Source organism: Panthera pardus, unplaced genomic scaffold, assembly GCF_024362965.1.
Source record: "Panthera pardus isolate Hobbes unplaced genomic scaffold, ASM2436296v1 HiC_scaffold_3, whole genome shotgun sequence".
NCBI classification, from domain to species: Eukaryota; Metazoa; Chordata; class Mammalia; order Carnivora; family Felidae; genus Panthera; species Panthera pardus.
The window spans coordinates 6,981,051-6,998,638 of record NW_026526876.1 but is presented as its reverse complement, the minus strand read 5'-3'; the positions used below and the strand labels follow the sequence as shown (position 1 = coordinate 6,998,638).

Genomic DNA, 17,588 nt, shown 5'->3' with positions numbered 1-17,588 from the left:
AGAACTGTGTCACAGGGCCACCCTCGCTGGAAAGTGACTCAGAGAGGAGGATTTTGGAAACGGTGTCCATCACAGATCTGACCGTCTCTGTTTTTGCAAGATGAGAAAAATGAGGCTTAGAGGTGTTAAGGGACTTCCCTGAAAGGCCCACAAGGAGTTAAGAGCCAAACGGTCTTATTTGATCGGCTTTGATGAGATTCTGGGTCAGGCTTCTTGCTTTTCACGCCCGAATGCCAACTTTGCTTCCGTTCATCTGATATCTAGAGCACATGGATAGTTTTCCCTTTGAGAGTAAATCAAATCGGCCCTTCGGGTAGTCATTGAAAGACTCAGATTCCAACTGACTTCTCTCCAGCAGCTGCCCAGAGCATAGATCAAGAACACTGAACCCTCGTGTTGAGGGAGGCAGGGACCCGCCCTCCTCCTATCCTTCTAAACCCACAGACCCACTGCAATGCTTTCCTTTCCTTTACTGAGTTACAATTTAATGATCCACCCTTGGGCTTCGCTGAGGCTCAGGAGGATGAAAGATAACTTTAAGTTACTGTTACATCTCCTGTAAAACGCCCATTGGCGACCTTGCTCATCCTGCAGCCTGATATTCCTTTAGTAAGTATCCGGGATACATGCCCGCTAGAATTTAGCGCCTGGAAATTTTTTTTTCGTAGAAAATTAGAGGTGGATGTGTACCAGTAATCCACGATGTCGTGGTTGCTGTAACTAAACACAGGTTTAGTTCTGAGATTTCAGGTAGGCGTGAGATACATTTTTATTTGATTACAGTAACCCTGTTACCTGGATCATGGGTCCAGTCACGTTTCTTTTCCTATATGGCTTTGGAATCCTTGGTTAGTCTCCTTTAATTGGTCTGTTTTATGTCTGCAAATACTTGAAGCCTCTCTTGTTTTTTTTTTTTTTTAGAAAATATGAGTAATTTGGGGTGCCTGGGTGGCTCAGTTGGTTAAGTGTCTGACTTCTGATCTCACAGTTCATGGGTTCAAGCCCCACGTCGGGCTCTGTGCTGACAGCTCGGAGCCTGGAGCCTGCTTCAGATTCTGTGTCTCCCTCTCTCTCTGCCCCTCGTGCACTCGCTCTCTCTCTCTCTCTCTCTCTCTCTCAAAAGTATTTAAAAATTAAAAGAAAATATAAGTAATTTTTAAGACTAAAAGAATTTGCAATGACCCATAGACAAGACAGTCTAGAAAGCAAAAAGGAGAAGCAAAGAAACGGACCAGGCATCGAGGGACTTATATCGGCAGCGTAAAGAGAGGAGGCTGAAGATGATGCACTTCACGATTCTGAATTCTCTTACCATCCACCTGCAATTTAAATGATTCGTTTAACAAATATTTGAGCCCTTAATTACACTCATTAGATAGGTGCTCAGGCGTCTGAATCTCTGTGCGATGTGAATCTCTGTAACTCACTCATTAACAGGTTGAGGTTAGACAGGACCCGAAAAGATCCAATCGAACCCTCAACCCGGGGAGCCTCACTCTTCCATCATTACAGATAGCTCGTCCGCCTGTCTTTCAAAAAGGAGATGACAGGCAATTAAATCATGAAAACATCTGTCACCTCGTGGGCCAGACACACAGCTCAGGATAAGCGGAGGTGGCTTCAGAGTATAGGAAAAAAATGGAATACAGCATAGATTTGAGACGACAGAGAAACCACTCCATAAATTTTGGTACCTCCAAATTAGGGGACATGGTGCAGCAATTAAAATCATGTTTTAGGAGGCTAATATTATCATATAATGTTTATGTGGATGGACAAAGTGTATCTGTTTGTACATATATACACACAAGCAGAATATGCAAAACTGATTTTGTAAAGGAAAAACCAAACAGACCAAATAGACTGGAATGAAATTCACCAAGATATTGAAAACAGTGGCTCCCGCGAGGTGATCGAATTACAGGTAATTTTCGTTTTCATCATTATGATTTTCTCTGTTTTTTAATCTTTATGGAATGAATATGTATTACTTTTACAATCACGCAGAGCATGATTATATTTGGAAGGAATAAACGCAAAGTCCGTACAGTATAATGGAAATGTCTTAACACATGAAAAACTAGATGGTGTAGAAAGGAAATAGCTCGAAGCAAAGGAGAAGCGGTACAAAATGAGACGTGATTAATTGCTCATGATCTCTGTCAAAAAGTGTGGCCAGGCGGTGGGTTCACGAAACCGGGGATTTCTGCAGCGCAGAAGTCACCTCGTGACAACGTTTAAGTGATTTGTGACCCGAGGTAACCCAGGTTAGGGCCACTCGGTGGCTGTGGGACCTGGGACAGAGTCCTTTATTCTGTCTAAGCCTCTTGCTTCTCTAGAGCAAGTGGGGGAGAGGCAGGGAGGGAGGGAGGGAGGGAGAGAGAGAGAGAGAGAGAGAGAGAGAGAGAGAGAAAATCCCAAGTAGGTTCTGCACCGTCAGCATGGAGCCTGAGGTGGGGCTCAAACCCTCGAACCCGCTCATTTGTTAAAAGAGTTTTAACACATGATAGGGCTGCTCTGAGGGGTCAGTGATGACAGGCGTGTAATGGGCTCCATATAGAGCCTTTAGCGATGCTTTGCGGAAGAACAGACATCCTACTCTGAGCTCAGAGACCGTAAGAATCTGTGGGACAGGGGTGGTCAGGGGCACACATAAACGGGGGCTGGGGTGTCAGGGCTTGCCTGCGAGGGCTCTCTCTCGGGGTGATACGCAAGGTGCATCAGCCTCAGTATCTACAGACCTGGATCCTCACTCGGCAAGGCATGCAAACAGCCTCAGCCTCTGTGTTCTTAATTACGACATCGATATAACGTATCTTTCTTTGCTATTCCTGGGGCTTATCATCCGCTCCTTCCTTAATTTTGTGGATGTCTTTCGGACACCCTACTGTGTGCGAGATAAAAAAAGCAGAGAAAGATTTCCTGTCCTCGTGGAGTTTATAGTGCGGAGGGGGTTAAGGTGACACCCACACGATACATAAGTTGAATGTATGGCATTTTAAGTGGTGATGTGTGTCACAGAGAAGAACGAAGCCGGCACAGAGAACTGGGGTGAGGGGTGAATTTTGGCTAGAGGGCAGGCAAGGGCTCACCGAGAGATGGCATTGGAGCAGGTTAATGTCTGATGGAAGCGAGGGAGCAAGCTCTGTTGGCATTTGGGAGATAGGATTAACGGCAGGGAGGACAACAGCCAGTGCAAAGGCCCTGTGGCAGCGAACGTGTCGGAACAGGATGGCTGCAGCAGAGAGAGTGAACAGAGCAGCCTCGAGAGAGAAGAACCGAGATGCGAGGTTTGTGGACGGAACCACACTTGCTCTTAGACCGCACGATGGTGTTGTGATCTCGCAGAAGGAACTGTGTGAAGAGCGGAGAGCAGCAGGTGCCACAGGCGGGACACCAGCCCATCCGAGGGGAGACGTTCGGTGAGCTGATGAACTCGGGGGGGTCCAGGTATGGGCTTGACCGTCAGGACTTGTCTGCGATGATGCAGGACCCTGAAATGTGAGGGGACGATCACATGTCCTTGTGCGTCTCGCGCATGGGATGCCTTCGCCATCAACTTAAGTCCACCTGCTTCTCTGGTTCTGCCTGGAAACTGTCACTTCCTGCCCTGTGACGGAGGGGGAGGGGAGTTTCAACAGCGTCTGGCCCCGTAGGGAGCAAAAACACGGCTGCCTTTCCTGAGGGAGTCCTCCCTCCCTGGGGGACTCGGCAGCATCCTGCTGGGATGGTCCAAGGCGTTCCCAGCCCACTTCTTGCAAACTGATGCGGTTTCCTCCTCAATAATCCTTCAGAAGCACGTAGAGCTGGACGGACCCAAATTAGAGGGGTCTGGTCCATTCCAGGGGTTGATTTGAATATCCCTCCTTTGCGGGGAGGGGAAAACAAGTCTTCCTAAGAAAAGAAGTTACGAGAAGGCCTGTTCTCAAAAACATGTCCTTGGCAGCCCATTAATTATATTTCCTTTTGACAGATCTCGTATATGGTTGTTATATCTTTAGGGGGAGAAAGGTGTTGGGTGATTAATTGGTTGATGGTGTATGTTAATTGGATGCTAATTAAATTGAAATCTAATTCGTATTTGAAACCCTTAATTTAACTCAGGACCAGACAATTGAGAATCTTCAGGCTTCTCGAAGGGACTTGTCTTCCTCTCTGTCACCTCCAAATGTCTGTTGACACTTTCTCCTTGTTTACAAACTTGTTTTTCAAGGGAAGACTCATGCTTCTTCGAGCTTCCAGCTATAATAAGACATGTCGGTTCTTGCGATACATATTTAATTGCTTTATTGGGGGAAAAAATGCACGTATCTCCACTCTATTACTTAAGTTTGTTCTAAGCAAGTCCCGTCACGCTGGACTACGGTGCCGTTTGAAGAAACACTTCCTAGAAGAGAGTCATTCTGTACTGAAGTCTCGGGAAAAGCACGGAGATGCTCTGATAGGGTCCTGGTGAGCTGAAAGCAGTGGAGGAGCCCTTGGCATTGCTGGAAGCTTCCGGGCAATTCTCTGTTCCTGTTCCCACTCGGGGAAGACCCCACCCCCACCTGGGAGATGAATACTCTGAGAATATGCTCACAAAGTATCCAACAGCTCCTGGTTTTTGTTTTTAATGTATTTATTTATTTTTGAGAGAGAGCAGGGGAGGGGCAGAGAGAGAGGGAGAGAGAGGATCCCAAGTAGGTCAGCACGGAGCCCGGCGCGGGGCTCGAACCCACGACCCGTGAGCCGAAGCCAGCTGCTTAACCGACCGAGCCACTCAGGCGCCCCCAGCAGCTCCCGTTTTGTACCCCAGGCTTCTAGAAGCCTCTAGAAAAGAAACTCAGGTGGGTGGGGCCTCCACCCACGCCGATAAGGGAGCCCCGGCCTCCGCGCTCCTGTGCTGTCTCAGCCAGAGCGGGCAGGTCTCTCCACAATCCGATTATCTGGAGATTTCCTCCAGGGTAGAGTGCCACGCCTTGAGACCGGGAAGGTATCTTCTGTTTCGACTCTCTAAGCAAAGGAACCTGGGGACCTGGCAGGTACGATCGGAGGAGCCTGGGCTCTGAAAGTTAACCGTCCCAGACTTGTACCCTGACCTCCCCTTAGAAGAGTTTCTTTGCTCTTCCGAGCCTCGGTTTCCTCCTCTGTGAAATGGGATGCTAAGACGAATCCGGCACCGACGTTGCAAGAATTAAACGAGATGGTGCGCTTTTGTAGAAACCCGAGAGGGTCCACGCGTAGTGAGGTGTTCGGTGCCTGGTCTACGCAGTCACCCTTAGTGCCAGGCGGGCTCCCGCTTCACCTCTGGTCCCGTAGAACGCCAGGACTTAGGCAGGGGCACGCTGCGCCACGGCTTGTCCTTGGCACTGGTTCTGTCTCCGCACTGGCCTCTGAGATTCGAACCTCCTTCCCTCACCCACTGGCTCTCCCCTCAGCTGTCCTGGAGAAGCCTCTAGAAAAGAAGGCCGGCAGAAACTATGGCCCCCCAGGCAACAAGAAGCTGATCTATTTCATTGATGACATGAACTTGCCTGAGGTGGATGCCTACGGGACCGTGCAGCCCCATACCATCATCAGGCAGCATCTGGACTATGGCCACTGGTAAGCACACATGTGCAAAGGGCCTGGGGCCCGCGGGCTGGGGGGGCTGAGGGGGGAGGCCTAAGGCAGGGCTGAAGGCCGTTCCCCTGGAGCCCCAAACTGCACTTTAGTGCTGGTGCTGGATGAGAATCCCCATAGCAAACCACAGTCCCCACAGGACTGTGTCTCCTGGGGTGCACTTTCAGACCCAGGAACCAGTACCGACATGGGAAATTTGGTCAGGGGACATACTGAGCTGTTATCTAAGGGGGGGAAAAACCTACCTTTTTCTTCAACATTCATCTCAAAAGTTGCCTTCTCCAAACCCCAGAGCAGAATGAACCTCTCCTGTCCCCTGCTGTGGTCCCAAGTCCCTGAGCAGGTACTTGAGCGATAACTGCTAACACCCTGTGTGGTGCACATATGTCCGCGGGTCTGAACAGCCTTTGTCCCTTTCGGATAAATTCGCAGACTTTGTTATTGTCTCCGGCCACAGCGTAATTGTTGACGGCAAAAGGTCTGAACTTGCCAGAAAAAAAAAAAAAAAAAAAAGTCTGTGATTGGAGACAATTGGCTCGCCTTCCTACCCCACGTCGAATTAGCTGCTGAGAATTCGGGGAATTCAGAGAGAAGCGTGGTTGTGATGGTGACCTGAGTCGCCTTGCAGCCATCGCTAACACCTTTTGCGGGATGCCTGCCGTGTACATCCCCCCACAGCGTGCACACCAGCATCTGGGCGGCTCGGCTGTACAGGAACAGATCGATCTGGCACACGAGTTTTACTTTAGGTTCGTGGCCACAAGCCCAAAGTGGGCAGTAGGAGCTCTCTGGAAATCCCGCCCTGCTGCCTCAGCATGTTTGCGTTTCCGCTCGCAGCGATGGCTGCGTCAGACCTTCTGTCTGTCCTCGGACTTCCCGCCCCACCTCCGCTGGTGACCACGGGTACCATGTTTCTTTCCTGCCTCCGTAGCTGTACGAGAGCCTCCTTTCCTCCCTCCTCCTGACCCACCTTCCCTGAGGCCGAGCCGTCACCAGCCTCTGGTTCTTCTCTCCCCCCACCTCCTTCGGCAACTGCCTCTTACCTCCTGATCGGCTCCTTCTCATCGAAATTGAGACTCACCTAGATTTCTTCTGTTGCATTCAAAAACATGATTTTCTAACTGATGGCCCGTTCTCTCTTCCCACATAGCCAAATATCTCTATTTCCACTTCCCTACTTTCCCCACCACCGCTCACTCCACTCCCTGGTTTTTGTTTCCTCCACTTTACTGAATTTTTCCTGCTCAACTACTAACTGTATCTTTATGTGAGACCTGACAGACCCGTTGGGTCAACTGTCTCTCAGATTCTCTTTGACTGCTCTCTCCTCTTGGAAGGAACCAACTTCCTTTGGCTTCTGGGCTGCCGTACCCCTCTAATGCCCCCCCACCTCTTAGACCTTTATGGCTTCTTTTTTCTATGATCTTTCCATAGATGTTGGATCCCTCAGGATTTGGGCCCAGCCTCTTATCCTTTTCTGATCTCTACCAATGGATCTAGGCTTTTTTTTTTTTTTTCCACCACCCAAGCATATAAATGATAGGATACATCCCACCTCACCCTAACAAGGCACTCACCTGCCTGGGCCATCACCCAGCTCTCCCTGTGGTTTCTGACTGTTCCAGGTATGACCGGAACAAGCTGTCCCTGAAGGAGATCAGGAATGTGCAATATGTCTCCTGTATGAACCCCACGGCAGGCAGCTTCACCATCAACCCACGGCTTCAGGTATGGGAGGGAGCTGTGGTACCTGAGTCCTAAATAAATACTAGCTCACCAGGGCCCACATCCCTCAATGCCAAGTAGTAACTGGTCCTTCCCCCGTCCAGCCTCTCAAAGTGGCGAATCATACGGGATGCCGATTTGCGTTTCCGGGGAGACAAAGAAACTCCTAGACCCAGAGCCATGAAGCTTTTAGAGCTGGAAGGGGCCATAGAGTTCTTATGATTTAGCTCATTCTTTGGAGCGGGAAAACATCAGAGAGATGAAATGACTCTCCCAAGGTCGTGGGGATATCCAGTGTCAAATCCTGGTTTGGGCTCAGACGCTCTGAGTTCAAGTTCTGTTCTAAGTTCGGGTTCAGTGTGAGAAGTGTGATCGGAATATAGAATCCAAAGGCCTCATAAGAATTCCTCGTTGCTCTACCCAGAGCCCCAAGAGGCGATCTTGACTCTGACCCCTGGCCCCTGCCTGTTCTCTCGTACAGCGCCACTTTAGCGTGCTTGTACTCTCCTTCCCTGGGGCAGACGCCCTGGCCTCCATCTACGGCACCATCCTGACTCAGCACCTTAAGCTTGGAAACTTCCCAGAGTCTCTGCAGAAATCCAGCCCCCAGCTCATCAGTCTGGCCCTCACCTTCCACCGGAAGATCGCCACCACATTCCTACCCACAGCGATCAAATTCCACTACGTTTTCAATCTCCGAGACCTCGCCAACATTTTCCAGGTGAGTCCATCTGTACGGAGACACCCTTGAAAGGCTCGCTGATAATCTGGGCCCTTCCGTTCTTGGTAAAATAACAGCACCAAACTCTTACGCAAAGGCGCCGTTCGTACAGAATCATGAACACAATCAGGTAGATGGGGCCACGGGCTCCATGAGGAGGGACGTCAACCAGGTAGAGTGCTGTTTGCCAAAGACATGGTTTCCCAGGACACATTTCTGAGTTGGCTCCTTTGGGTTGGAGAAGGCTCAGCATCTTGAAGAAAATGCTACATACTGATTCCAGCATGCCAAGGAAGGAACGAAAAGAAAGAAAGAGGTAACTACTTTGCAGGCCCTGGTGGTATAGCATTGTTCTTGGGAACAAAAAGAATGTCCCCCGAAATCAGGCGGGATAGATCCGTTTCCTGAAAAAGCCACATCATAGTATTCCTAAGATAGTACCTGCCAGCCTCCAGGAGGCCTCTGTTGTCAAACTCCAGCTTCCTGTCCAGGCCACAGCCATTGCAGATTCTTCTAGCTCTTTCTCCTCTGCATAGCAATGGCCTGTCTCTGCCCATTGCCTTCAGTTGCTTGACCCTTCACTGTCAAAACCTCCAGAGGGCAACGCAACAAAGCCCGGTCCCCTCTTCCTCACAGGATGGAGTCTGCAACTTTCCCATCTTGGGCAAGAACCTGTGGAGACCACTTTTTGGACACGGTCCTCCCCAAGTTGGCAGGAAGGATGCCTTTTACACCAAGCAGAGGCCACACCTGTAGGGGGCTGTCAATGCAATCGGGGAGTGAGACGTGACCCTCTGTGGTCAGCACATGTACTTGGAATTAATTACCCAGGACACTACCTGTCCAGATCCTGAGAACATAGGGCCTGCGTGGTCCAGCCAGGACCTTTGGTTGTAAAAAGCAGAAATCTTCTGACCATTAGTTCAGAGGTCTAAGAACTGTGTCTGGAGTGGCTTCACCTAGAGAGACACTGAGCCTCCCCGCATAAGGACCAGTCACTGAGTACACACTTAAGCTACCTCAGGACAACACTGTGGGCCACATACCTCCTAAACACTAACTCTGCTAAAAAATGAGGAAGCAGAGACCCCCAGAGATTCTGTAAATTTTCCTAGGAGCACACAGCCAGCCGGGGAAGGGACTAGAACAAGAAGCCGGGTCTTTGGGTTCCTGGCTAGGACCACTTTCCTGCACACCATTCTGTCCTCTTCATCCACACTTCTGGAGAGGGGAACAAGCATAAGGTAGTTCAGGCAGCATGAAAGACCCCACTCCAAGCCCGTAAAGCCTTCAGGTCTGTGGCTCTGAGGCCAGGATGATGGCAAAATTTGTACATGCCCACTATTCTCTCTCCTCTACTGAGTATTAATTAAGAAAGACCTCTTTTATCACAAAGTACCTCTCTTAAATCTCACCGCAGCAGCACGAGGTGAGAATGTCCCCGTCTGTACTTTCAAAGGCAAGAAAGGAGTTAATTGGGTCAAATTCACGTTGCTCATAGGGCAGAGCTGAAGGGAGAAGGGCATTAGATCTGGTTGACCAGAAGCATCCAGCTCCTGCCTGGACAGACGCCTTGTCACCCGTACGCTCTGAAACGCACACTCACGACAACCCTTCGGGACCCACATTATCATCCCAATTTAACGGAGGCTCAGGGAAGTTACCAGCCAGGTGACAGCACGAATGGTCACAAAGGCAGAAAAGTATAGAAAACATCAGTGGAATGCGTAACAGGCGTCGGGCCGTGGGGGATGGAAAGTGAGGGGAAGGAGGTGGTCATGGAGAGACAGAATTGGAAAGATCATTTGAGGCCAGAGTGGGCCCTCATAAAAAGTCTGACATTGGCCTGTAGCAATTATGGAGCACGGTCCTGGGCCTTTTACATCTATTAGCGAATAATTGAATCCTTGCAACCATCGTGCGAGGCAAAACGCGATTATTTCCAATTTGGAAGGGACACACTGAGCCACAGACAAATCAGATGCCTTGAGCATGATCCCATCACTGGAAGGCAGTGTCACCGACATCCAAAACTAGAACGTTCAATTACAAAACGCTCACCTCCATATTCCAGCCTTGTTTCAGTGGCGGCCAGCGTAATGTCAAGGAAGCACCAAGGAGGGGGGGTATTGGCCTGGGGGCAATGTCTCCTGTTCCCCCTGGCCTGTTTTGTTGGCTGGCTCAGGCAGGCTGAGTGGCAACCCCCGGGGCCCTGTTTGCCTGCCTGTCGGCAGCCTGCCAGCTATCAGCCACCTGCCACCACGGTGGGAAAATACATCCCCCACTGGAGCACCTGCCTCCCTGCAACCACCCAGCCCCCGCCCTCCTCCTCCAGGGGGGAGTTTCAGGCTCCCAGCTTGACCACAGCGTCCCCTGCCTACTTGTCTAATGGCCTGATGGAAGCACCTAGGGGGTGGCTAGATGCCTGTTAGGAGCCAGGCATCACCTCCTTCCAGTATGACCTGCAGCTCAGGAATTCAGACCCTGTCTACACTTCCCTCACTCTGTCCTGACCAGGACGCCATCTGAGAAAGTTCCAAGTGGCAGAAATCATCAACTGCTCCCATCTCAATGCCACACGTAACTAAGGTGGGGCAGAATTTGTGCTTGACGTGCTCATGTGGGTGAGTAGCATACCTCACTGTAAGGGACAGTCCCGGAAGTCGGGGTGCCTGGTGGGTACTTCTCCCTGCCCTCTGCATCTCATACGGCTCATACCGAGGAGAGCAAAGAAGAAGAGAGGTCGAGATGTGTGTGGGGGTGGGGCCCAAGGGACCTAACGGAATTTCTTCCATTTTTAAAAATACACTTTTATCAGAGTACAACATATAAGTAGGAAAGCCCACAAGTCATAGGCACACAGCTTGGTTAGTTACTACAAAGCCATCACACCTCTGTAACCACAAGAAATGGATCAAGATCTTCAGATCAAGAAATAGAACATTCCCTTGGGGCGCCTGGGTGGCTCAGTCAGTTAAGCGTCTGACTTCAGCTCGGGCCATGATCTCGCAGTTTGTGGGTTCAAACTCCACATCAGGCTCTGTGCTGACAGCTTGGAGCCTGGAGCTGCTTTGGATTCTGTGTCTCCCTCTCTCTCTGTCCCTCCCTTGCTCATGCTCTGTCTCTCTCTGTTTCTCAATAATAAACATTAAAAAAAAAAAAAGAAATAGAACATTCCTGGCATCCCTGAAACTCCTTCTCCTTTGTCCCTTCCATTTGGTTTTTCCTCCCCTCCCGGAGGTAAATACTATTTGGATTTATAACACCGTAAGTTCTTCTGGCCTGTTTTTGGACTTTATGAAAACAGAATCATAGGGCAAATATTAATTTGTATCTTTGTTCAATAATGCATTTATACTTATATATACAATCATGTTATTGGTAAAAAAAAAAAAAAAATACTAGTAATAATAATTTCTTTCTTTCCAGTCCTTAAATCTTACAATTTCTTTTTCTTGTCCTATTGTGCTGGCTACAACTGCCAGTATGATGTTGAGAAGTTGAGAGAGCTGCCTCTTGTTGCATTCCTAATTTTAGGGAGAAGAGCTTTTAATAGTGTGTGATGCTTACTTTAGGTTTTTGTGGATGCTCTTTGCCAGATAGAGAAACTTTCTTCCTGTGTGTAGTCTAAGAGTTTTAACCATGAATGTATATTGAAACTTAAGTGGTTTTTCTGTAGCTTTTGTAATAATTATATTAATTTCTTTCTCATTGTTTCTGGAAATGTGATAAATTACATTGATTATTTTTTATTTTTTTTAACATTTATTTATTTTTGAGACAGGGAGAGACAGAGCATGAACAGGGGAGGGTCAGAGAGAGGGAGACACAGAATCTGAAACAGGCTCCAGGCTCTGAGCTGTCAGCACAGCGCCCGACGCGGGGCTCGAACTCACGGACCGTGAGATCATGACCTGAGCAGAAGCCGACCGCTTAACTGACTGAGCCACCCAGGCGCCCCTACATTGATTATTTTTTGAATCTTAGCTCACCCTTGCATTCCTATGATGAACCCAACTTAATTCCTGCATGTTGAGCCTTTTATATTTTGCTGGGTTCCATTCTCTATTTTTTTAAATGTTTATCTTGGGGGGGGGGGCGGGGTAGGGAGAGAGAAAGAGAGAGAGGTAATGGCAGAAAGAAAGGAGAGAGAGAATTTCAAACAGGCTTCACGCTGTCAGTGCAGAGCCCAAGGTGGGGCTTGATCTCATGAACCATGAGCTCTTGATCTGAGCCAAAATCAAGAGTCAGAGACTTAACCCACTGAGCCACCCAGTCACCCTCCATTTGCTATTTTTTAACATACTTTTTGCACCTCTGTTAATAAGATTGTCCTGTAATTTTCCTTTCTTCCAAATCCTAAGGTTATGAAGTCCTCATAAAGTGCATTGGGAGGTGGTCTCTCCTTTCCTACTCTCTGGAAGATTTTGTAAAACACTGTAGTGAGCCTTCTTCCTTAAATGTCAGAAGAAGTTACTGATGAAACCATCTGGAGATTTTTTATGGCCAGTCTTATGCTCTGAGTTCAACTTTTTTCGTACATATTAGACAATTCAGATTTTCTATTCATGTGTCAGTTGTGGTAAGATGTCAATGTCATCAATTTCTACCTTATTAGCATACAGTCATTTATAATGTCCTGTGATTATCTTTTAGATATCTGTTGTATCTGACATTATGTCCTCTTTCTTAAAACTGATACTATTTGTGCCTTTTCTCGTTTTCTCTTTTTCTCTTTTATCGGGCTTATTAAGGAGTTATCAATTCTGCTAATCTTTTCAAAGAAACTGAAAAGTATATCAATTTTTTTTACCTTGTTTGCTGTGTCTATTTGATATCTGCTTTTATCTTATAAATACTGTATAATCTCTTTCTTTAGGTTTGTGATTAGTCTTCCTTTTTCTAACTTCTTGATGTGTCTAGTTAGATCATCAATTTTTAGCCTTTCAGCTCTTCTAAAATGTTCATTTTAAGGCTATGAATTTATCACTATTTATTCCATGTATCATGCAAACTTTTATATGTTGTATTTTTATTATCATTCACTTCATAATATTTCTTAATTTCCCCTGTGATTTCTCCTTTAGCTTATGGGATATTTGGAAGTGTATTGCTTTGTTTTTCAAAATTGAGAGATTTTCTAGTTACCTTTCTCTTGTTGAAGCTCAGCTTAATTTCACCATTTCAGAAAATATACTCAATTATTTTATTCATTTGAAATGTGAAGTGTGTTGAGACTGGTTTTATGTCCCAAGATATGACCAATGGGCACTTTTTAAATGGTGCATTCTTCAGATGCCGAGTGTAGTTAAATCAGTATGTCAACTAGGTCAAGCTTGTAAATCATGTCATTGAAATATCTTATATCCTTACTGATTTTTTTTTTTTTTTTACTATGTGCTCTGTCCATTTCTAAGAAAAGTATGCTAAAATCTCCCACTGTTGTTGTGGACATGTCCATTTCTCCTTTTATTTCTGTCACATTTGCTTTATATGTTTTGAAGTGGTGTTATTAGGTGCACATACATTTAGAATTAGTATATCTACCTAATGGACTGCCCTTTTACTTATTATTAAATATCCTGCTTTATTTTCAATTTCTTATTCCAGGCTTTTTTTCTTATATTTAATGTATATCTCTTATAGGCAACATATAGTTGGATTTTTAAAATGTAGTCTAATAATCATAGTCTTTTAATGAAAATATCATGTTCATTCATATTTGATTTTATATAATAATGAATTTAGGATTAAATCTACTTATACTGTTTGTTTTCAGTATGTTCTAGCTGTTCTGTGTTTTCTTTCCCCTCACTTTTTGTATTCTATCAAACTAATTACTTTTTGTTTTTTATTTTCTTCCCTCTTAGCATGCAGTACATCTTTTTACTCTTCATCTAATGATTATCAAATGCATCATTTTATTCTTTTGTAAATGAGTACTTTATCAATTGCAAGGGTCTTAGAGCAATTTACATCCCTCCAATTTAATTCTATTCTTATTTTTAAAATTCAGTGTGTATTGAAAACCCACAACGCATGAATACTTTTGTCTTTGTCAACATTTACTTAGGTTTACTCACATATTATCTTCCCACTTCCCCTATCCCTGGTGCATTTCTGTTCTTCGATTTGGAGTCATTTTCATTCTACCTGAAGCTCTCCTTTAGATTTTAGTGGTGTTTATATCTGCTAGAAAATAATCTCTCTGTTTTTATTTAACTGGATATGTATTTATTTCTTATTTTTTAAAAGAATTGGGGGGGGCGCCTTGAGTGGATCAGTCAGTTAAGTATCTGATTCTTGATCTCAGCTCACATCTTGATCTCAAGGTTGTGAGTCCACACCCAATGTGGAGCCCAACTTAAAAAACAAAAACAAAAAACAAAAAAACAATTCTGGGAGGGGGTTTAGAAGTCTAGGTTGGCAGCTATGTTTTTTCAGCTTTTCAAAGGTATTATTCAACTGTCCTCTGGCTTTCATTGTTTCTGCTGAGGAAGTCTTAAGTCTTACTTTTCCTATACAGTACACATAGTTTTTTTTCACTTGCCTGCTTTTGAGATTTTCTGTTTGTCTTTGATTTTCAAAATTTTCACTATTCCCAAGATTTCTAAGTGCTATTTTCTGTATTTATCCTGCTTAGTGTTTGCAGCACTTTTGAATCTTGATGTCTTTTCTTTTCAGGTTTTTTTTTTCAGTTTTAGAGAAGTCACAATCAGTATCTTTTCAAATGTTACTTCTGCTTTTTTTTTTCTAGTATTCTAATGCAAGTATATGAGACCTTGTCACTGGGTCTCATATGTCCCTTATGCTCTTTCTTTTTTCTCTTAGTGATTCAATCTGAATGTTTTCTACTACTCTCTCTTCCTGTTCACTCATTTTCTTTTCAATTCTGTCTATTCTGCTGTCAACTCCATTGATTAAGTTCTTAATTTCAGTAACACTAATTTGGGGTAATTTTTAATTTGACAATTTCCATTCGATTCATTTTTAAGTTTATTTATTTATTTTGAGAGAGTGTGTGTGAGAGAGAGAGAGAGAGAGAGAGAGAGAGGGAGAGAGAGAGAGAGAGCACGCACGCATGTGTGTGTGTGAGTGAGCAAGGGAGGCACAGAGAGAGAGGTAGAGAATCCCAAGCATTTTCTGTGCTGAGAAGACCTCACAACCATGAGATCACAACCTGAGCACCCCTGATTCATTTTTAAAGGCTCCACTCCTTTGATGAAATTCTTTACCGATGTCTCCTAATTTCTTGGTCATTTTAATCATAGTTTTGTTAAAGCTCTTGTGTCTGATAATTCCAATACCTAGATCTTCTGTGGGCTGTGTTTTTTCTCCCTGATTTGGTCATGTCTCCTGGTATTTCCAGTAATTTTTGTTTGATGGCCAGACATTAGGAGTTTTAAAATCTGCAGGAGTGCCTAGGTGGCTCTGTCAGTTAAGTATTCAACTCTTGGTTTCGGTTCAGGTCATGTTCTACCAGGTTCATGAGTTCAAGCCCTGAGTCAGGCTCCACACTGTCAGGGCAGAGCTATTTAGATAATTTGAGGGTTTATATGATGATATTTTCCTTCAGAGATTACACACTTCTGCTTCTGGCCAGTAGGTATCAGGGATTGAGGAGTTGAAATTGCGCTCGTTTCTGTGAGGACTGAATGATTGTGACTCACTCATACTCCTGATGTATCACCATTTGAGACGCTCCCCTGAGGTCTTTAGCCATGAACCCCTTCTTGCTAATCCCTGAACTTCAACTTTCACCCTTCCTACCACTTGAGATGAGGTAACTTTGCTCAGCATCTTAACCTTTCACTTGTCTGTCTCTCTTTGGTTTCTGAACCTATGAGCCATTACTTGTGAATTGGAAAATGCCTGAAGGAAAAAAAAATAGTACCAAATTCTGGGTTCATCTTTCTTCCTTCTCTTCCCTATCGTAGCCCCTTGAGCCCTCACTGCCTTGGTGACTCCCTAATGCCTCTAAAACGATGAAGCTCTGAAGATAAGTTCCCTATCTTCAGCGGATTGGTTTGTGATCAGGTATTCTGCCACGACTAAAAGCAGAAATTTCGACGTAGGGCACATCAGAGAAAGTGCTGTTGGACAGGAAAGGAGGTGCCATGGAACACTTCAAGAAAGAGATCACACTTGAACTGGATCTTGAAATATGAGCATAGCTAGAAAAGCAAAAGGCACGAAGGCACAGAAAGTATGCAGCGCCAGAAAACAACTTGACTTTGGTGAAACCGAGATCTAGATTTTATGGGAAGTGGTGATCATGAGGAACTAGACTGGTAGTCCTATTACAACCAGAACTTTCTGCCGTGCTCATCCTGTTGGTGATGAGGGATAATTACATGACCCCTTTTCCTCATGATAAAAAAAAAGTAATTGGGGGGAAACACAGGTACAGATGAGTTTCAAATTACAGGACTTGTTGAGGTCATTCAGAGACTCTGATCTTGGTTGTCTCCAGTTTTCAATGAAAAATGAGGCTGAGACGTTAGCTAATCGTAGCAGAGAGGTGAGGTGACAGAGAAACTTGAAAAGGATAGTAAATGTTTGGGATGATCCCTGTGGTATACGGAAGGAGAACCCTCTAAAGATGAGTAAAATGGATTACTGACCTGCCAAGGTTAGCTAGAGTCACCCTTTGTGATCGTTCCGATTTTACATAAACAGTTGTCACCTAGACTGGTTCTCAAACCGGTACTCAGGGAGTTGAAACACGGCAAAGAGGCCACCTGTCTCCTCACTGTGGCTGTTGGGAATGCGGTGATCAAAATTCCAGGTCCTTAAGGTTTTGAAACCTTGCTGAGACCACATCCTATATATATGCCATTAGGTATGCTTCCTGTCTTTCTGAATCCCAGTCTCCACATTATACCAAATGGATGTAGTAAAAGTTATATTTTTGTAGAAATTGCTTATCATGGTGGTCACATGAGTTTTACCTGGCGAAACTTCTGGTCCAGTACCTGTCACGTACCTGGCTTAATAAGTTGTAGCTGTTGTAGTTTTAATTTATTATTCACATTATTTTTGGTCTACTCTCTATAAAGGGCATTCTCTTCTCCTCTGTGGAATGTGTGAAATCCACACAGGACCTCGTAAAGCTCTATCTACATGAATCAAGTCGGGTTTATCGGGACAAGCTGGTGGAAGAAAAGGACTTTGATCTTTTTGACAAAATCCAGACAGAAGTGGTCAAGAAAATTTTCGATGTGAGTATTGCCCTGAAAAAAAAAATTGCTATATATTTGAAAAATAAATATTTCTGCAGACGATCACCCAAATGATAAAATCTAGCTCAGAAATGGGGTGAGGTGGGGGGCGGGAATCAGAGATTAGATAGGGAAAGAAAATCTATCATTATTTTGCTGAGGTGAAAATGGCAGGACAAGAAAAGACATAAATTACCATGGAATTTCAGTGTTGGGAGGGTCTGTGGATTTCATGTGATCCAATTCCTTGTCCCATGCTTGCTCATGTCAGTAGCATTTCTCAGATTGGTCATCCCAGTGGATGCATCCTTGAAAATGCA

The 17,588-nt window shown here is 45.4% G+C and overlaps 1 protein-coding gene across 1 annotated transcript in view; it reads left to right on the top strand.

The window, feature by feature from the left end:
* The window catches only part of DNAH9 (dynein axonemal heavy chain 9), a 333,637-nt gene that overhangs the window by 168,577 nt on the left and 147,472 nt on the right, over positions 1–17,588 (top strand). The window contains 4 exon segments of the mRNA XM_053893249.1: positions 5,418–5,583; positions 7,227–7,329; positions 7,808–8,047; positions 17,107–17,268. Of these exon segments, the coding sequence (XP_053749224.1) occupies positions 5,418–5,583; positions 7,227–7,329; positions 7,808–8,047; positions 17,107–17,268 (671 nt within the window).